The 21,546-nt window shown below is 50.9% G+C and overlaps 1 protein-coding gene across 12 annotated transcripts in view; it reads right to left on the bottom strand.

Annotated features, from left to right (window-relative positions):
• ZNF710 (zinc finger protein 710) overlaps positions 1-21,546 on the bottom strand; it is a 51,598-nt gene that overhangs the window by 15,800 nt on the left and 14,252 nt on the right. The window contains exon 1 of one of the 12 annotated variants that reach the window (XM_074317719.1): positions 9,543-9,770. The exons of 7 other annotated variants lie outside the window; for them this stretch is intronic. Coding sequence is in view for 2 of the 5 variants with exons in the window: in XM_019718036.2 (XP_019573595.2) it covers positions 5,290-5,303 (14 nt within the window). In the remaining 3 variants the exon portion in view is untranslated. Of the gene's footprint in view, positions 1-4,634; positions 4,877-5,289; positions 5,840-6,359; positions 7,323-9,542; positions 9,771-21,546 lie in introns of those variants that run through there. 4 more of the 12 variants (XM_074317723.1, XM_019718036.2, XM_074317714.1 and 1 more) reach the window with 4 other exon arrangements.

The following is a 21,546-nucleotide window of genomic DNA, read 5'->3' as shown; positions in this document are numbered from 1 at the left end:
AGGGGAACAGAGTGGGTCCTAAGAGAAGGACACTAGAGTAGGAAAAGGGGAAGGAAAAAGTGCAGTCTGCGAGGGGCCTAGAGTGAGTGAGACATGGGGGAAATCCTTGCCTGAGAGTTCCACAAATGCTGTGCTCTTCTCCGCCCCAGGACATTCTGCCTCCTCCCCAGGGTGACCTCCAGGCCACATGGAGAAAGGTCTTGCTCTGGCAGGGTCCCCAGGGGCTCAGCCTAGGAGCTCTGAGCTCTTTCCACCCTACACCATCTGGACGTCCTTTCCCTGAGCTGCAGGACCAGTGCCTGTTCCCAGATGAAGGGACAGCAGGCCTTGTGTTTTTGGAAGGCTCGCTGTCTTCCCTCCAATTCCAGAAGCAAAAAGCTCATCTATCTCCCATGTACGTACAGTATTCTGGACCCAAACATCACCAGCTTCATCTAACAGGGAAAACCAAACAAAATGTGGGCTCCTACGTTCATGGGACAAAGACAAGAGCCACAGTGAAGGAACACTAGGGGCATTTACCGGGCTTCAACTTTGTCAGGTCCTGTGATGAGCACGGGAAACTTCTAGGCCTCCAGGCAGCCCTCTGGGGTAGGGAGACCAGTTCCCCGTTGCAGGTGTGGAAGCTGAGGCTTGGAGAGAGGCAGCCCCTGCAGGCTGGGGGGAGCAGACCCCAGCTGCGTCAGCCCCGGGCTCAGGCCCAGCTCTCCCCACCCTGGGGTGTGTGTTCTTCCCCTGCCAACCTCAGTTTCCCCACACGGGGGCCTGATTCAGCCCTGGGAGCCCCTCACCCACGCTGCCTCAGGCCCCCCATGCTGAGCCCTCAGCCTTCTCCATCCCATCTTCTCCTCCCTCCGTTCCTCCCCTCCTTCCGTTTCCGTGGCAACCCCATCCTCCACTCTGCCACTCGGTCCTGTGCTTCCATCTCTTTCTTTCCACTTTCATCTCTTCCCTCATGGCAGTGCCTAGTCCCAGTCCCCCTCTGTCCTTTGCTTCTGGTCTCTCGCTCCCTTTTACTCTCCTTTTATCTCCTTCCATGTTCTCTTGTCATCTCAGGGCTACATTTATTTATCTCTGGCTTAAAAAAAAAAGAAGAAGAAAAAGAAAAAAGGAAGGAAGGAGGGCAAAGAAACCCCATTTCATCAACCCTGGCTTCTATAGTTCAGTGCAAGCCTTCTTTCTCGCAGGTCACCTCCCGGGGTCAGACGCAGACAAATCCCGGGAGGAACCCCCTACCTGCCACCGTAGAGACTCTCTCGCGACCTCACCTGTGGAAGGGAGGGAGCAAACTACAGGTGGGAGGCACCCGAGGGGGCTTGGCCCCGCCTTCCCGAGGCTGCGCTGAGGGATCCACCGCTGGAAGCCCCCTCAGGGGGAAGCCAGGGCAGGACCCCTCCTCGGAGCTGCCCTCGCAGGAATTCACTACAGTTCAGGAAGGCCCCCCATACTGGGCCGCGCTGCCTCCTGCAGGCCCCACCCTGCCTCGTGTGAATGAGGCCTGACGCCTAGGCCACCACACACAATGGCTGCTCAATGTGCCCCGGTCCTGTCACTCTGAACAGGAGGGTAAGACTCATCCATTCTTCAAAATTCACTCTTTACCATGACCCTGAAGTGCCTCCGAGAAAAGGAAGGCCCCACTCGAGAGCTCTCCTACCCCTAAGTCCTGGGACCCAAGGGTCCCCCAGAGCAGCTCCTGGCCTGCCCTTCTGGTGCCACTTGCAAAGCCCAGGGTCCAGGCCTGCGGACCCTCAGAGGTGCCAATGACACGACAGCTCTACTGCTCCCCTAAAAGGCTGGCTTAGCACCTCAGGAACCCACGAGCAGGACCTAAGGAGGCAGAGATGGTGGAAGCAGACGGGGGAGGGATGGGGAAGGACAGCCCCCACTCTGCAAAGGGGAGAGGAGCGCGGCTCTCAGTCTGGCCGGACTGGCCTGCAAGCCCAGCGCTGCCACTCACGATCTGTGCGGCCTTCGCCAAGGCCCTCAACCTCCCTGGGACTCGGTTTTCTTGTCTGTGATATGGGGACAGTGACAGGAAAAGATGTACCAAGCACGGAGCCCTTCCTTCAGGCCAGGCTGGTATCTGATGAGACCAGGGATATAAAGCGTAGAATCTTGAGAAGAAAGCCCACTTTGCAGAGAAGGAAGGGAAACCAAGGAGGAGCTGAGTGACCTTCTCAAGGTCACAGACATGCCAGAGAACAGGTGGGGCTTGGGTGTCATTCCGGGGTCTCACTTAAATGCTTGCGCTTTTCATATAAAGGAGATAAGGGAATTAACAAGGCTGGTGCATAGTAAGGACTCTGCTACTGAGAGCTATTATTATTATGATTAATTATTATTCTTATTATTTCTATCATCGTCACTCCACGGGCCAGGCTGGTGCTGGCTGCTGGTGGGACACAAACGTTCCCCATTCTCAGGAACCTCACAGTTTGGTTAGAAAGACAAAACTAAGAACGACGCAACAGCAGAGCCAAATGCCAGACAGGAAATGAGCACTAAATGTGTGGGGTACCACAAGAGGACAGAGTCACTTCACTTTGGTTGTTTCTTTGTAAACCTAAGGGGTCAGAAACATTCTTCATCGTAAACTGGTACTTGGGAGGCAACAGCGGCTCAGAGTATGGGCTGTGGTGTCTGCGTCCATCTCTACATGTGGGTTTGTCTGCGCCTCCGTCTCCCCACATGGGGCATGGGATCACGGTCCCCACTTGCCAGAGTTGTCGGGAGGTTAGTTCAATGAGTGTGCTCGGGGGTATTCGGGGGCGGAGGGGAATGGGAAGCCTCACGATGGGAGAGCCTGGCTGGGAACCCCTTCCCCCCATAGACGCAGGGGGAGCTGGAGAGGGCTTGCCCAGGCTGGAGGTGCAGGAGCGACACAGGAGGAAGAGCAGCTGACAGAGAAGGTGCCGAGTGAGGAGCCGGGTGAGGAGTGCGGCCTGGGCACCGAGCCCTCTCCTCTCTCCCGGCAGCCAGCGTGATTCATCCCAGGCGTCCCTCTCGGCAGAGCGCCTGGCAGCCGCTGCCTCCTGAAGCTGCCGCTGCCGTAATCAACATTTATTTTGCAGTCACCCACACACCCAACTCGAGTACGGATTTATGCCAGGAGAGGAGTCAAGAATGCCTCTCTCATTCACGTAATGCCTCTGTGTATCTCTGGGGGGGGGGAGGGACAGCTGGCGAAACATTTAGGCTGACAGTGCACACACGCAGACATCACACACACACACACACACACACACACACACACACACACACACACACACACGGCTGTCCATACAGGCTGTAATCGGCGGCAAACAGGAGCGACGCGCAGATGCATTCTTTCCCCGGTCACCTAACAAACACGACCTTCATACGGCCAGCTGGCGGGCAGGACCCACGGGAGGGGTGGAAGCCCGTTTGCACACCTGCGCTGCACCAAGGACCGGTGGGCAGTGCACTGGCCCAGGCGCCCTCAGGGCCCGCGTCCGGGAGCCAAAGTGCAGCATGAAACACAAGTTCCTCTGGGACTCAGAAAGCCAGCCGGGCAGGGAAATAAGCACGCCCGCTCACCCGGGCACAGCCCTCTACAGTTTACAAAGCCCTTTCCTGGCCTGATGCCAGTGAGTCCTCCCTGCTGGGTCAGTGCCAGCACCTGCGTGGGCACAGCTCTTATTCCCACTCCACAGATGGCAAAATCCTGATGCGAGCAGACTGGCTGGCTGTCCGGAGAGCTACAGTGCCAGCCTGTGCCAACTCTAACTGCATTAGCTATTAGCAACCACTGTCTGCATGGCTGGTACTAGTACCCTCACTCCCGATCTACCAATAAGGAAACTGAGGCACGGAAGGTTAAGAACCCCTTGACAGCACTGCCTCCCTGTCACTGCTTCCGTACCGATGAGGGTAGCATGCAGACACTTTCATAGCTATTTGGCACCGCTATGACATCCAGGCAGCGTTGATAACAATACTGGTTTGCAAGGATTAGAACTAAGAATTTCAAAAACAGGATGAGAAGCGCTGGTGTACAGCCCAGACTCTGGAATCTGAAGACCCGAGTTCAAATCTTACCTTCGCCACTTCTCAACCGGGTGACTTTTTCTCCTCGCTAAAGTGTGGGTGGCGCCTTACGAGGTAAAATATGCAAAGTGCTCACAGCAGAGCCTGGCAGCCTGTGTGCTCCTATTATTAGCTTTCAGTAATGTGCCTGGGGCCACAAAGCTACTTACTGGAGGAGCCAGGCTCCTGGTGCCAGTTCTTGAAGGGGAACTGACCCCCTGGACATGGGGGACCAGGAAACATGTCTGCCTCTGAAGCCTGTTCCCAAAATGCAGACCCCCGTCTCCCTGCCAGGAGCCGAGCTGCCTTTACAGGCGGAGACTCCCCTGTCATCTCCAGGCCAGGGCGGCTGTGGGTGCCTTAATGGGGTGTAAGGAGGTTTCTTGCCCAAACTGGAAAAACCTGACAGGCAGCCAGGCCCGCCCTGGCAGGCTCTGGGGTTGCCAGCAGGTGTCTGAGAAGCAGACAGGGCCAGGACGCGCAGTGGTGACTCAGGGAGACAAAGCAGGGATGGCTCCTGCTCCCCGGGCACCCCGTCCTCCATCTGTTCCCTGGAGTACAACTCCCCACCGCCTCCAGCTCACCTTTACCCACAGCTCCCCTGGCCCTCGTCACCCAGACCCAGAGGGAGGACACAGCCGCCTTCCCAGCTCGGTGGCGCTCTGGGATGTCCTCCTCTGCAGCATGTGTCATCCTCCAAACTGGCAGAGTCGGTGCTCGGCACATGTCTCCTGAATAAACCACCTCTCAGGGGGTTCAGATCCACTTCCCCGGCATTCTTCTTCCCCTGGGCCCCACCTATGAGCCTGCCCGTGGCCCCCCCTGTCCTGTCTGGCTTGGCCACCGCCCTGCTGTGCCTGTGCCACCTCCACGCCTGGTGCTGACTTGTCCCTCCCCCTCTTCACAGACGTGGCTGGGGCCCTGCCCCCGTGTCCCGTCCCTCCATGCCCTGTGCTGAGGGGGCAGGGGATGGGCCCCCCTTGGTATGGTGCTTTCCAGTTTAGTTGGCTGTGTGCTATGCTGGACCTATTCCACATGGGCTGAGGACACATCCCGTTCATACTTCAACAAACATTTGTGAGGCCCCTACGTGGGCTGGCGGCGCTGGGTGTGGCAGAGGATGGGGAGACGTAGGGCTTGTTCTCAGAGGCCCCCCACGTCTCCCCAGGCCCTGTACCATTTCCAAGATGGCAAACCTTCAATCAGTCATCACCCATCTGAACTCCAAGCGTCGCTCACCTCCTTGGAGCCATCGCGACTCCCCGCTTCCTCCTTTCTGCTGACCCAGCCTCCTCTCCAGGACTCTGGGTCCAGCCAATGTGGGGCCATCGTCCCCGCCATGGGGGCCTCACCAAACAACTCTTGTGCCGCGTGTCAGCCCCTGCACGATGCTCCCACGGCCGAGAAAGCCGACTCCCACGGAGGAGGGAGGTTTGGGGGTCCACATGCACCTCGGATCCTCACCGTCACATCAAGGCCACCCTGGGCCCAGGCAGAGAGGGAGACCGTCCCCAGGGCCATGTCTGAATCTTGCATGCACAGCACCACGCCTTCAGCCAACCAGGCCGTGACTCATTCAGGATTTCTCAGCGAGAACCACCTGACCTGTGATGAACAGGCCCCTCTTATCTGGCAGAGACCCTTTCCCCTCCCTCTCAAAGCAGGAGCCCAAAGGAAACCACCATCCAGCGTGGTGATTTTCTTTTTTTTTTAACACATTTAGTTAGAGCAACGGAGAGAAATGCAAACATTCACATTCTCCCTTCCTCAAATAAACCGACTTCTCTACTCATCCCGTCCCTTGAAAACAGAAGCACTATTCAAAAAGAAAAAGAAAAAAAGAAGTTCGGAAAAAAAAAAAAGAGGCAAAAAGGAAAAAAAAGGAATTGAATAGAAAAAGAAAAGGGGGGAAAAAAGAGAGCGAGAGGAGTGGTCCCCGAGGGAGATGGTGAGAGCTTAAAATGAAAGGCAGGAAAGTGAAGGGAAGGAAAGCAGAGACACAAAGGGGAGAGAAAGACAGAAGCTTTGAAAGAAAGAACGTTCCAGCGTGAATACAGCGGGCAGGGGAGAACGGAGCGCTTGAAAAGGAGCAGCCTGGCGCAGTGACCCCTCATTCACAGAAGGTGCCAATCACGGCGACAATGCAGACCCTTTCTTCTTTTCTCCTTCTCTCCTTTCTGGGGAGAGAGAGAGAGGGAGAGAGAGGCTGAGAACTGCAAGTTAATTCTTAAAAGTACAGAAAATAAATTCAGTTCCACTGGAGAAGCATCAAAAGAGCTGCTTTAAAGGCTTCCCCTGAAATTCACTACCTCTCCAAGAGAAGGGCTCCCTCTCGGTAGCAGGGGGCAAGGGCCGGTAGCCATCAGCTTTGTTTCAGGGTCGGCACCCCTGCCCTGGCCGCGGCCGCCTGTCTGTGGCTTCCTCCCATCGGCCCTGGGGGAGCCAAGGCCGAGAGAGCCCCGGCCAGGACGCTGTGGGTGAGGGCTGGTCTCCCCGGGGGTCTCCTGCTCTGGCTGAGAGCCAAGAGTCCAGGTAGGAGGACAGAGGAGTGTCCGAGTGCGGCAGGTGTGCTGGCTAGAGGCCGGCCGCTGCCACGTCCACTCAGTTCTCCAGCTGTGGGGCCGTACAGAAGGCACTCGGTACATGTGGAGTGAATGACTCTAACGGGCCGGGGATGGGGTGCCCTCTCCAGCAACTGCTCCAAGGAAGCCCAGGCCAGGGCTCAGTCCAGGAAGTTGAGAGGGTGGGTTGGAGCCTTTTCACTGGCTGCCAACTGTCGGATCAGTGTCCTTACAAGGAAGGGGACTCTGTGGACACGGAAGCTTGTTGTCACATCACCGATCAGCACTTCCCTGAGTACAAGATACACAGAACCCAAGTCGCTCTTCCAGCACAGGCCTGGATTTGGATTTCTGTCCTTTCCTCATCAGTTATCACTGGGTATCGCCCGTGAGCTGGACCAGGGGACATGTGGCCCCTGTCCACACAGCCCTCAATCTAGTGACCAAACATCTCTCCAGACGTCCCTCTGAGACCCCAGGTGAATGTCTCTGGTCCCCCTTTGTCCCCTTTGTCTTTCCTTTTCTTGCTCCTCCTGCCTTTCAATACTCAGCAGGGTCATGACGAAACCTGACACGGGGTCACCTTTTATGCAGACGTTTCTTTCTCCTTCTGATCACCCAAAGCTGGGTAATGAGACGTGCCTAGGAACAGAGAGGCTGAGTGGACGAAGACTCACTGATTGGCTTATTGATTGATTGATTGATTGATTGAATGAGTTTCAACCTCACTCATCTACTGAGCCATCAGTCTGTGCCAAGCTCAGTGGTGTGGGCTGGGATCTTAACGTGCCGAGGACCAGTCCGAGGCCCTGAGCTGCTTGAGGCCAATCTCCTGGGGGGTGGAGTGCACCACAGATCCGGGAAAGAAAACCCTTTCCTCTGGGAAGGGCTGTTATTGGGTTGGAGCAGGCCCAGAAGGGCCTCAAAGCCCAACAAGGAAGCCGAGAGAAGGGACACGTGGCGATGCAAGGGAACATAGGGTGGGAAGTGTCACTGAACCACTGAGAGCATATACTCTCTCTTGCATGTCAATCCCACCAATGCAAATTCCAGCAGGTATTTACTGAGCCCTGCTATAGGCCTGTGCATTCCAAGGGACGAGCAAGAACCAAGCCTGCCCTCAGGAGCTCTCGGTTGTGGGGGCGGCAATTGGCAAGAAAGTAGGTGATTACAATTTAGCTCAGGACTTTGAGGATGGCAATGGGGGTTTCGAGGGCCCAGAAGAGGGGAAGCCTTGGAAAGTTGGGGGGGTCAAGAAAGCCTTTTCAGAGGAGGCATTATTTTAATACAGTTGACCCTTGAACAATACAAGGGTCTGGGGCGCTGACTCCACACATAGTAAAAAATCCACCACTTTTGACACCCCCCCCAAAAAAATTACCTACTAATAGCCTACTGACTGGAAGCCTTACCAATAACAAAACAGTAGATCAACACATATTTTGTACGTTACCTGTATTACATATTGTATTCTTACAATAAAGTAAGTTAGAGAAAAAATGTTGTTGGGAAAATCATAAGGAAGAGAAAAGACGTGTATACTACACTACGTATTTATAGATACCGTAAGTTTCCAGCATCTGTTTTAGGCCACGCGGTTCATCTGCAAGTTTTTTCAAATTGTCAATTGAGAAATATTCGTGGATTCAGTTGGACTCGCACCGCCCGAACCTGTGTTGTTCCAGGGTCAACTGCATATTACAACAAATTACATTTTTATTTGTTTTGAAAAAGCTTTAAAGAATTTCACTGGCAAGATACCCCAGTGTCTAGAAAAAAAAAAAAAAGGAATTGATCACTAAACTAATAGATAAAACATCTCATAGATGTTTTCTTGATCTCCTGGTGTATTGGGAAGAATCAGAGCTAGACACTAACCCAGTAAGAACAATAATTATCTCTGAACTCCTCCGTGAAGGCCTCCGCTGAGAAAGAGAAAGGGGGCCACGCTTATACGTTTATGAGGATAGAAATCTCTTTGAGAAAGAACAGAATTCAGCAGGCTCCCGCCCAAGGGGACACAGTTAGGAGGAACAGAATGGAGGGAAAGTACCTTGGGAGAAAAGCCTGCAGAATATTGGCACGTGGCTTTAGCAACAAGATCCCCTGGGAAACCAGGGATGTTGCTGCCCAGTTCTCTTCTGCAGAGGCGCAGACCCTCAGGAATTCTGGGGTGGGGTGTATATTAATACAGACGACCAGGCAAAGGCAGCGTGCCCTGGGACCCCTCAGAGTCCCAACTCAAGCTTGCACAGCCACTCAGCGCCGTGACCATGGCACCCAAAGTGCCCTCCCTCCTTCTCTGGCACCCACACACACGCTCACTGTTCTCCCCAGCCACTTCTGCTGGATGTCATGGTCTTTTCTAGGCCTTCTGAACTTGAAACACACAACAGCAACACCCCACTTGGGCAGCAGAAGTCTCTTCTCTGGCAACCTCAAGTTCTCCTAAGAGCAGGGGAGTACTGTACCAAAAAGCCCAGAAAGCCCAGAAGTAAATCTGACGGGCGTGCCTCCAAGAGGGGTCCTGGTGCCTCAGTCCCGCTTCTCTCCATGGACAGAGCCCCTCACTCACAGCCTTTGGACTCAGTTCTAACAAGCTTGTGTGTCTGGCTTCCTAGACCACAGCAGATGCAAGACGCAAAGTAGCAGGAGCGGGGAGGTGGAAAGGGTGAGGAGGCTGTGGCAGCTGACGGCGAAGGCTCAGGATGAAAAATTACCAAATGGCAGCCTGGGACCCTTCAGGGTGGACAAGCCATCCCAACACCTCAGGACACAGTTCAGTAACTAAATGCATTCACCATGACGCGGGAGTCACCAGAACAGGTTAGATCACATTTGAGAATAGTCCGTATTCTCTGCCTAGCACTCAGGGAGTTTCCGTGTGTTGGGCCCAGGGCTGAGGTTCGGTGGTACCACCCAGTAACTTACCCAGTGCTGGGGCAAGTCCAGCAAGGGCACCAACTCTGCCCCCTCTCCTAGCTGCCACTCCAGGTGCCCCGAGATGGATCAGAAGGGCTGGGTTTTGGTCTGGTTCTGCCTAATGCTGTGGACCCGGGCACAAACTCAGCCTCTCAGAATCCCATCCACTGCGTGAAGAGAACGCCTGCCCAAGGCTGGCTGTGGATCAGGTGGAACAATCTCCAGTTTGCTGAAACACTGTGTGAATAGAATATAATGTTACTAAAGCCACCCCTTTTCCTTGGTGGCTGGACAGGACATCCCATGACTCAGTCAGGGATAGGAGACAAAGGAGACACCCTCAATTGTACCTTTTGCTTTAGGACTCTTTTAGACACAATGAAGCAGTGATCAGGCGGGTTTCAAAACTATGCCAACTTAACTTGAACTTACTCAATCAGACAAAGCCAGAGTCCACTCTATAAGACAGCTGGCCTGCCCAGACTCTGCAAAGCCAACATCGCACACCAACATACAAAGCAGGGGAACTGTGCTAGATGAAGTAAACGCAACAACCAAGGGCAATTCATGAGCCTTTGGACCAGGGAAAGAACCTAAAAACACTTTTGCAGGGCAATTGGGGAAATTTGAATAGGACCGTATATTAGATGATACTCATATTATTGAATAATGGTAATATTTTTAGGGGTGATGATGGTTTGGTAGTTCCGCAGGGAAAAGTCCTTGCTCCTAAAAGGTACCTGCCTAAGTATTTAGGGATGAACCCTCATGCTACCTGTAATTCACTTTCAAATGATTCAGCCAAACCGTTTGAAAGAGAGCAAGATAAAGTAAACGCGGCAAAAACGGTAACAACTGAAGAATCTAGATGAAGGTTCTTAGCTTTTCTGTTGTGTTTGACATTTTCAAAATAAGAAGTTATGAGAAAACAGACTGCGCAGGCATGTTGTAGCTTGTTTTTTTGCATGTGCTGGGCCAATATTTGGTTTGTTACCAAGATGCCCAACGCAGCAAGTGATGTGTTCACTGGTCATCAGGACTCAGTTTCCCCTTCTGAACAAGGCCTCTTCCAGCTGACTCCCTAGTTGCCCGAGCTCTGCTCTGTGCTCCCTTAGTTCATTCTGGCTGGGGGCTCAGGGCTGAAGAGCAAGGTACCCTTCCCATTAACAGAGAAAAGGCTCAGTACATTCCTGCTGCGAGCAGGGCTGCCACCAGGCCCCTGTCACCTTCCTAAAGTGCTTCAAGGGAATTCCCAGACTGGTGACAGGGGGAAACAAAGGCAAACTGCTGCAAGGGCCCACCCAGTGATTCCAGATTCTCCGAGCAGAGCCAGACTTTTACTGAGGTCCCGCTGCCCGTCTTCCCCAGCCACTCCCGACTCCTACCTCCCCTCTGTCCTTTGGGCCATCCCTTTCTTATAATGTTCCCTGTCCTTCTCTCCACCTTCCAAACCTCTTCCATCCTTCCAGGTGTGGCTCAAGTGTCTCTTTAGCAACCCTGGCTGCCTGCCTTTCCAGGAGGGCAGGGCCTGGAAGGCCACACACAGGGTCTGGACGCTGTTCTTAGGCAGCAGGAGACCAGAGGAGGGTTTTCCGCAAGGAAGTATGGCTGCTGTGAGAATCCTCTGGTGACTGTGGAGAGGGTGAGGGAAGGCAGAACAGTGTCACATGGCGCTTAGCTGCTTAACCCCTTCACACACCCGGGCCTTCATGGAAGCCATGGAAGCCACTATGTTTGGGAACTATGGCCAGGTCTGTCACCAGAGCTCCTGGGGGTGTCACCAGGAAGAATGGAGCCGCCTTTCTTTCCACGTGGCCAGTAGGGCTGACGGCTACATGTAGGGGGGAGGTGGTGAGTGACGAATGCTAACAATGAGAATTCATTCCAGGCTCCCAATGGGCAGAGACCATCTGGACAGAGCCAGAGGCCACTGAAGGGACATCCTTGGGGGGGGGGGGGGGAAGGTGTTGGCTTGAGCCACTTCAGCGAGAGGCTTTGGAAATCCAAGGAGCAATCTCGCTCGTGTCATTAAAGGGACGTGAAAATCAAACAGCACCAAATGAACGGCTGGAAAATGTGACACAGCAAACATGAGAAGGGTTTTCCCCTAATAAACACAATGGAAAGAGGAAGAGAGAAACAGAGATGGGAGGAGGGCAGCAAGGATGGAGGGGAAGAAAGAAAGGAGAAGGGCTGGGAGGGAGGGAGGGCCTCAAAGCTTCCTGAGTTTACAGAGACAGGGAGAAGGACGAAAAGGAGAAGTTCCAGTCACTCCTACCCTTGAGAAAAGCTGCCTGTGGGGAGAGCACGTCTCCGAACTCAGCGGGTTTGGATGAAAAGTCCCTCTTCTACCAAAGAGAAGCCTAATTCTGCCACCAGGTCTTACAAGGCTGGGGAATGCTGAGCTCAGGGTGCAGCCCCCCGGGGCCCAGGCTGAGGACAGGCCACCTTGGTGTCATCACGCTGCTGCCGCCATCTTGAAACTCTTACTCATTTTCAAACAAGGGCCCTCATTTTCATTTTGAACCAGGCCCCACGTATTATGTAGCTGGTCCCGGCTGACCTTTCCAGAGGACATTTTGCTAGAAAGCCAAGAGCAGGAAGGCCGTGGGCCGGCTCAGCGGCCGCTCTGTGTGCTAACCAAATACACATCCCGGCGTTGTTGACTCAGCCACTAGGTCTGAGCAAGCACAGGGCTTCCCATCCCAGCTAAGGAGCTGGGCCCGACTCGGGTGAAACGTGTGCGGAGCTGTGCGTGTGCTGGGAAGTATAATCGTTCAGGAAGCTGAGGGCCTCCACACACCAGGCCCAATGTGGTCCTGGCCCCGTCCCTGTGCAAGAAGCATGGGTCGTGCTGAGGCCCGAGCCAGCCCGATGACCGCTGCCCAGTCCTGGCCGACCTGCAGGCATTGGGGTCCACACCCTCGGGCAGCCCTCGGGAGATGCCACTTCTGTGGACGCCGAGGGGTCTGAGCAGGAAGCCTCAGCTCATCACTGGCACCCCGCAGTCAGAGAGCTGGGGTGTCTGGGACCAAAACCACGGCCTCGTGGCCGTGCCAGGCCTAGTGCCCTCTGCCAGCAGAGCTCCCTTCTCTGTGGTCCTTCACTCAAGGGCCAAGTGGCAGACTAGGGACCCCAAATCCAGCACTATGCTGGCCTCTCCCCGTACTAGACCCTCCCTTCTGAAGACCAAAGAGAGGCCCTCCAGACTCCCCTTTCAGCAGCAGGGAAATCTTGGGGTCTTCCACCCTGGCCTGGGCTCCTTCCTGAGGCCCCTGCCATCAGGCCTCCTGTAAAGGGGCCGCAGACCCTAACAGCATCATACCCCAGGGCTTACAGCTCAGATGATCAAAACCTCCTAGGTCCAACTTGAGGGGTCACTTGGGACAAGCCTAAGTCCCCACAGATGCCAGGTGTGCACAGGAAATACACCTGCAGGCAAAACCAGCGGCAGCTGGAACCTGGGTGCCCCACCCATGGCCAGAACAGAGCCCGGCTCAGCAGGCCTGTGAGGGTGTCCTGGGACCTCGGGCAGTGGGAGGGCAGGCAGGCCCCTTAGGGGCCAGGGGCCAGGAGAGCAAGCTGGTGAGGCAGGAGGCCAGGCCTCCCTTACTGCGAGGGAGGACCCTCCAGGAACTGAGTTAATCGGCAGGAAACTGGTGGCTGTTTCCTGACACCGCCACCACCAGCACCGCCACCAAGGGTACAGAACACACACACACACACACACACACACACACACACACAGAGGAATTCGGAAAAGGGAGGGCAGCTCAAAACTTCCTGGAGACCCACAATGCAATCCACTCTTTCAAAGAATGAAGACAAAGCAACACAAAGAACCCTCCTTCCCAGTGCAGATGGTACATGGAGCCCCTTGTGTGTATTATCTCATTCCTATCGCTCAGGAGAACCCTGCCAGGAGAAACCGTCATTCCCCATTTCCTAAACGCTGAGGCACGAAGAAGGAAAGTAAGTGGACCAGGCCACAAGCAGGGAAGTGCCCAGGTTTTCCAAGCCAAGCCTGGCCAGACTCCGAAGGCCACCTCTTAAACCACCTGGCTCCACTGTGGACCAGCAAATCTCTCCCACAGGCTCCATGACCAGGGTTCAAACAAATCCTATGGGACAAGTGGAGGGGCTCCCTAACAGAATGGCCAGCAGGCATGGCAGCCAACCCCCTTCTGCATGAACTGGCCTGTTGGGATGGAAGGTCGAGTGTGAAGTCTTCTACCTCTCTCCCAGCTCTTTACCCACTGCAAACTCAACCCTTTTAACATGCCCAGCGCTTCTCCAACTCCCTGCAGGGGAGAATCCATTTTATTTGAATCCCTCGAAGAACTAACACTAACAGGCAGCTCTTGGTCCTGCGACTGTCCACATAAGGTCAATGACACTGGTCCACACCCTGTTCACGATGCAGCTGCCAATCACCTACTTGGGTGTCGTCATGGTAACGTCACACTACAAAAGTCTCTAAACATCATTCTCAATTTCCATACTTAGCTCCTTCTGGTTGGGGTAACACCACACTTCAATCCACGACCTGTACTTTCGTGTGCTACTGGCCTAAGAATGTATGACAATGTTTATAAATTTAAGAGTCTTACAGGCAGATATATGTATTTCCTCTGAGACGTAAATTCAGCTCATAGGCAAGAAAGCCCCAAATTTGCCTGTTCTTAATAGTTCAAACATGCAATCTTAATTGCTATTTTTTGGGGGGTGTTTAATTTTCCAGTCCTCTCACCTGCTTCTCCTCTCTCATAAAAACAGAAAGTAATACATTTATGTTTCTTAAGGGTTCTCGGAATTTACATTCAACTACTCGTGGCCTGCTGAGCTCCCGGGAGCTGAGGTTTGTAGAGAACGTTCTGTCAATGAGAAACGCAAGCGCTCAGTGTAGAGCACAAAATTTGCAATCCTTAACCACGTCCATAACTCTGTTGGGTTCTTCCACACGAAAGTGGGCTTTGGTTTATACCAGCCCAAGCCTTTGCAGGTGCCGTCTCAGGAGAAAAGGGCCACTGTAATAGTTCACGGTTGGCTCAAGCTGATCACAACAAGACTGGCAGCTAGCTGAAGGTAATCTAAGATGGACTCATGGGTGTTCCCCAGATCCAGAGGATTTGGGGCTGGACACTGGGAAATGTATTTTGATAAGCTCTCTCCAGCAGGGAGTAACCATTGGTGGGACCACTGCAAATGCCCCTGCTGCATAAGTGCCAGGAGCAATGGGGTGTGGTCAGTGGCTCAAAAATTTGGTCTTGGAAGAGTAAGACAAGCCCAAAGAAAACCAACGGGGTTTCTTCCGCTGGCGCAAGTGCTGTGTAAAGCCCTGGCATAGAGAGACCAGTGGAAGGAATCCAGTTTGTTTGTTTATTGAAGGTGGACTCACATTCTCCACTCAGCTGGGCCTGGCACATAGTAAACACTCCACTAATGCCAGCTGTTGTTCCAGACAAGGAGATTAAAGCCCAGAAGGCTTGTGATTTGCTGAAAGTCAAGTTCTCGGCAAAACCAACCAAGACTTGCCCTGGAACTCATGCCTCTTTCCTCTGTGCCTCATTTTCCTCATCTGTAAAATAGAGATCATCGTTGCTAATTCTCATGGTTGTTAAAATTAAATGAGGGAATGGTTTTGTAAATGCACTTAGCCTGGCCTCTAGTAAGCACTCAGCAAATAATAAGCGGTTCATAAAATCATCAGTTTTGAAAGTCCGAGAATGACATAAAATCTGATTCCACACGAGCTAGAGTTTGTCTGTTCCACATGGTTCTGATGCACTAAATGCCCCAGAGATGCTAAATGGCCAGAATGGCCTCTACACAATGGTGGGGCCTTCCTGTTGGAAATGGAGAGCTCACCACCCTACAAATACCCTCCCCCGTGACACACCCCATGACACACACCTGGCGCGCGCTTGTTCTCGGGGAGACCAGCTGATGGAAGCTCCCTGCAAACGTGTTCCTGGGCCGAGTCCCTCGTCTAACACCTTCATTATGTCCATAATATGCCAGGCGTGGGGCTGGGCATTGAAAAATAAAAGACCAACAACAAACAGAGCAGAGTCTTCCCCACATGAGCTTACAGAACTGTCATGCGGGTATAAAGTGCTTTTTTTTTTGATTAAAAAATTCTATTGCAAAATTAATAAAACCACCCATTGCAAAGAGTTTGAAAAAGACGGAAGAGAAAAATAATGACTACTCCTTCTCACCCTAACCCAACCACTTCCCATCTATTTCTTCCTGGGCCTCTTCAGGAAGGTTTTGACCAGGGAGTGTATCCTCTGGTGTCCTGCTGGACGATACGAGCCATTTTCCGTGTTGCTTGTTCATAATCAACAATCGTGTTCACAAACACAGAAATTCACATGAGGGTACAGATCACCGTTTTTGCCTGCCTGTTCTTGCAATGAAGAATATTCCGGTTGCTTCTAATGTGTCCACCCTGCTCACGAAATGCCTTCATGCATTCATGCAGAGAGAAGATGAAGAGACAAATATTGTGTAATTCGATGGTGTCAGATAGGCCTGGGCTGAATAATGCCACTGTGTGTACCTGGGCAAGTTACTTAACCTCTTTGAACTTCAATTTTCCCCAAAATGGGCACAAGGCTGCCTCCATACGGTTGTGGAGAATATTAAATAGGAGACCACCAGGAAAACACCCAGCACTGGGCCTGAAACTCAATCAGTGTGCACTTTCTTTCCTCTTACATATCAGAAGGTCACGACTGTGACTCCTAGATACCTTCCCAAACACAAGGACAATCTGCAGAGATACCCGTGGGGCACAGGGCAACAGCTTCCCAAACCCTCTGAACCGACCGCTACATTCTGGGAGATTTAAGATTCCCAAACTCGAGTATTCAGGGGAAAAGTGATATGTGGTCTGCAACTTACTCCAAAACGAGTCAGGAGAAAAATATATACATGTACAGATGACACAAATACGGCAAATGTTAGTCTCTGTTATATTTAGTCATGGATGTACGAGAATTTACTGTTCTTTCAACTTTTCTACATATTTGAAATTTTTCATGATAAAACCTTGAAAAAAACCTCTTGCTAATTGAAAAGGTAAAAATAATGGTATCATACTTTAAAAACTTGCGTTGCATTCATTTATATGTTCAACAAATATGAATTCAGCATAGTAACTGTCATACAGTGAACTGACCATGGAGCTTAACCACCGGATTATTTACTTGCTAATTATATTGTCTGTTCACTTTGTCTTCCAGTTTAAATCTTGATTGTAAAACCAATATATAGAAGATCTTGGTAGAATTAAAATATTAACCCTATAGGGGTCTTATAATAAAATCTTTCCTCCCAGGCTTTCAATTGCTCTGTACAATTCTCATAGCCCTCCCAAGGTAGTCAAATCTCTTGAATTTTTTGATGACTTTTTAAAAATTTCTAAACTTTTGAAATTAACCTCTAGCTCATGATTTGGTATAAATTGTAGATGCTGTTACTTTGGTTCCTTCTTTATATTTCTGTTTCAGTTTTATGGTGTGGATTAGTATTTCAAAATCAAAGGTAAACAGTGATGGTGTTGGCAGGCCTTCTTATTTTGTTACTGGTTCCAATCGGAATGCCTCAAATGTTTCAGTTAATTATAATATTGGCTATTGGTTTGAAATAGATATTCTTAATCATGCTAAGAATGTACTCTTCTATTCCTTTTTTTGGGTGTATTGATTAGGTAGAAATGGCTGCTCGATTTGAAGCAATTTTCCCCTGCATATACTGGAATCAATCTGATTTTATTACACTTCTTTAACCCATTAGTGTGACGTAGTTACTATATTAAGCTTTCCTAATATCGACAGTCCTCCCCCCCTTGCCCCACTGGGGTATGGTGGATGACTTGTTTAATATAATATTGAATTTTATTTCCGACGTAGCATTTGCATACTTCAATATGGTCTCTTTGCCATGTTTAATATCAGGCTTATTTTGCTTTGTAGAATGAATTGGAGAGCTCTCCATCTTTTGCTCAACCATGGAATAGCTCAACATTATTAGTATCATCAAATTTGAAATAATTACTTAGCAAAAACACGTGGGACCAGTGTCTTGTTCGGGTAGAGGGGACATCACTTTGATAATGATAGTAAATTTTTTCTTAGTTAGCAACATGTACATTTTCAGAAATGCATTCATTTAACTGAGATTTTCAAAGTTGCGTCTATTGTGCATACATTTTTACTTTTAAAAATCTCTCTCTTGCCATGTCCCCTTTCTCATTCCTTTTTTTTTTCTTCTTCTTTTCTCTCTTGTATTTCTCACATAGATTTGCCAGAGGTTAGTTTCCTTTATTGTTTGGTTAAAAACAGAATCAGCTCTTGGATATCTGTGCTAATTTCACTGTTTCTGTTTCCTAATTCATTTATTGCTGCCTTCATCTTTACTATTTTTTTCTTTCTGTTTTCCTTAGGGGCTGTTTTTTATTCTGGTTTTTTTTTTTTCTCCTAAGATCTCAGGCTGAATGCTTGATTTATTCTTTTTCTCTCCCCCTTTTTAAAAATAAAAGCATTTAAGGCTATGAGAATAGCACCAGCTGTCACCCATAGGTTTGGTTACATGGCATTCTGCTTTTCAATGCTTTCTAAATATTTGTCACTATATACCTTAGCTCTTCTTTGACCCAATAGCCACTTAGGAGAGCGTTTTAAATTTTTTTCAAGTGGTTGGGTTTTAGTTTTCGTCTGTTTAAATTTACAATATTTTGGTTTACTGCCTGGTGATCAAAGACCTCCTGGATTGGCACAATTTCTGTTTTGGGTAGAACGTGCGTTCTTACAGTTGGATACCGGTGGCTGACGGAAATGTTTGCAAAGCATAAGCTCGCTTGCAAAGCCCAAGTGCTTTTTAAAAGTGTTTGCTTGCCATAATGTTCTGTCAGACAAAAAAATGAAAAGACTATAAAGTTCAATATGCTCGTAACCATGTTTAAAATACAGTATATTTACATATGTGCATCGGATAAGACTATGAGGAAATATGTAAAGGTACTAAACAGTGTTGGTAATTCCTAGTTGGGGAGATTACGGGCAATTTTCAGTTTCTTTACATTTTTTTGGATTTCCAAATGTTCTATATAAGCGTAAGATTTACTAGTTTATTAATGAGATTTCTTTAAATGTGTATTTGCCTAAGGCTTGGCGACAGAAATCTTCTGCCCTGAGCTCTGTCTTTGCAAAGATTCTCCCTGGACAGACAGGTAAGGAAGTCACCAAGAAAAATGGGATTTGGACCCAAAACAGCGCTGACACCTAAAGACCATCGGTCTGTGAGGAAGCCACAGTCACTTGGACCCTGAAGGAGGAAATTCATTCCTGGGGTACACCCAGGAGAACCCCCCTCACCCCTCCATGCTCCTCACTCTAACCCCCCACACACACACATACATATATACCCCGTTACTGTGATGGCAGAGTTTTCCTTCAAAGAGAAAAATAGTGAAATCCAACTATTGTGGATGACCCATGCGGGCTTATTTTCTTTCTTCCTCAACATGACCTGAGTTCCACTCAAAAAAACTGCAATTTTCAACCCAAGGTCAACTGCCAGAGCCTGTGCTCTTGTTTACACGCCCAAAACCCCTCTGGGGGAGGGCTCGCTGGGGACAGAGACCATGTTTCTCATGCCATCGCTTAGCACATACTACGTGCTTGCTAAGTGTTTGCTGATTGACTAAAGGAATAAAGGACACTTGTAAGAAAAAGGGGGATTCAGAATGGCGCGGGTCTCTCCCCTGACTTCACAAGCGATCATGGGAACCATGTAGTGTTATACAGCACAAAGCACAGCCATGGGAAGCGGGCCCATGAACCCATGTCACAGCCGTGAAACCAAGGCTAGGAGACGGCAAGCCAAGACAGGAAGCCACGGCTCTGGTGCTGAGTTCTGTGGCTGAAGTAAGGTTCTCCCCTGGCCTCTGGGCCCACTTCTGTGGGGAGCAATCTTTCAGATCCACTCCTGCCTGTGGGGAAAAGGGCAGCTCTGTTTCTGTGCTCAGTGCACGTTTTGCCCTGCAGAGCTCCCCAAGGCCAAGAAGGTGCAGGTCAGAAGTTCGCACATACACGGGAGCAAACGTTTGACTCTGCCTCAGGCCACCCAGACCCGAGACCCTCACCCTGGGACCCAACACTCCCCACAGGGCTAAGGGCAGTGCCACGCCCTCAGACCACACTCCACAGTTGCCCAGCACTTATGCCCTTGGTAGGCTCCACACCATTCAAAGATTTCCCCCAAATCTTAATTGACTAAGAAGCAAAGTGACAAGTTTCATTGGAATCTAAGGTTGCAGGATGGGATCTATAATCTCGTATCACAAACGGAGGGGGTGTGGTGTGGGACGGGGATGGAGCTCTCAGGGAAGAGAGGCAGGGCCCAGCAGATAAGAGATCTCCTCCACCAGACAGACAACGGGGCTAAAATGACAAAGCATCTAGAAGCCGTCCTCGCTGGTGTGTTGAGAGAAGGGAAGAGCATATTAAATTTTAAACAAAGCCCACCCCAGGGGAACCTCCAGCCTCCCTCCCCCAGCCCGTGCCTCTCATTTCCAGCACAGGAGTCGTCTGGTTCATAGAAACCAAACCGTCCCTCATCTCAGGGGGCTGGGTTTTGTGTTTTTGTCGTTTGTAACCCAACGGGCAGCAGCTGGCACACTGCGTCTCTCGTGGTGGGGGGAGGCAGGCAGCTCGGGCCTCCATGAGCCCATGGCCTTCCTACCAGGCCTGAGAAAGCAGGGCTGGCTGGGACTGGGCCTTGGCTGGGACTCGACCACCTGGACAGGATGGTGATAGGGCCCGGAGCCAGAGCAGAGCGGATGTAGCGACAGAGCGGAGGTGCGTGCACCACAGTGATGGGCTCAGCTGAGCCAAGCCAGCCTAGGTGTCACCAGGAGTGCAGAGGAAAGGAAGGAGCTAAGAAGTAGGGAAGGTCCTCAGAGGCCTCACCCACTACCCTGAAGAATGCGCTGCCATGAAGAGGAAGCACACAAAGGAGGGCGCGCAAGCGAGGAATGGAACAGGAAGACCCGATTTAGCCTAAGCAAATGTTACTTCCTCCGCAATTCCATCAAACCCCCTCCTGTCCCGTCGCCTCCCCAGGGCAGTGATGGAAGCATTGGGCCGCAAAGGCTGCAGGTCTGGGCAGAAGCAGTGCCCTGCGCAGGCAGGACCTGGGTCGGGGACAGTCTAATGTCTGCACAGGAAACCCTCCAGCCCCTCACCACCCTGTACCAACACCAAGCCCACCAGGGACAACCAGTTCTGGACTCTGGAGGCAGGGCAGACATTTGTTTTATGAGCACAGCCTTGGAGGAAAGACCAGCCTAAATTCTCTGAGAGACTCTGGAATCCTCGAAGCCAGCTCTGCCCCAGGCACCCTAAGGGTGGCACCGTGAGATTTCTCTACCCAGCTGCCTACAGTCAGAAGAGGCCAGAAAGGCCTCTGGCCTCAGCCCTCGAGACCCCTGTACACAAAAAGCAAGCATGGGAGGTTCTCCTTCCCAGGACAGCTGTGTGCTGGGTCCCTCAGGCCTTTACCCGGCCAGTCACTCTTAACCAACATGCGGGAAACATTTGGAAAATGATGTCTTAAAAACGTACCACAAAGAATAAGACTTGGTATTCACCCAAAAGGAACAAAAAATACTATGCAACGTTTCTGGACGGCAATTTAACCCTCTAAATCCAGAGCCTCTACTGTTTCCCCGAAAATAAGACCTACCCGGATAATCAGCTCTAATGTGTCTTTTGGAGCAAAAATTAATATAAGACCCAGTATTATATTATATTATATTATATTATATTATATTATACCCAGTCTTATATTATTATAAGACTGGGTCTTATATATTATAGTAATATAAGACCCGGTCTTATATTAATTTTTGCTCCAAAAGACGCATTAGAGCTGATGGTCCGGCTAGGTCTTATTTCGAGGAAACACGGTAGAATATGTCCTCGGCCCAGTGATTCTCTTCTAG

The sequence above is a fragment of the Rhinolophus sinicus genome, linkage group LG13, assembly GCF_036562045.2.
Source record: "Rhinolophus sinicus isolate RSC01 linkage group LG13, ASM3656204v1, whole genome shotgun sequence".
In the NCBI taxonomy this organism is placed as follows: domain Eukaryota; kingdom Metazoa; phylum Chordata; class Mammalia; order Chiroptera; family Rhinolophidae; genus Rhinolophus; species Rhinolophus sinicus.
The sequence above is the reverse complement of the archived record's forward strand: the minus strand, read 5'-3'. Positions and strand labels throughout refer to the sequence as shown.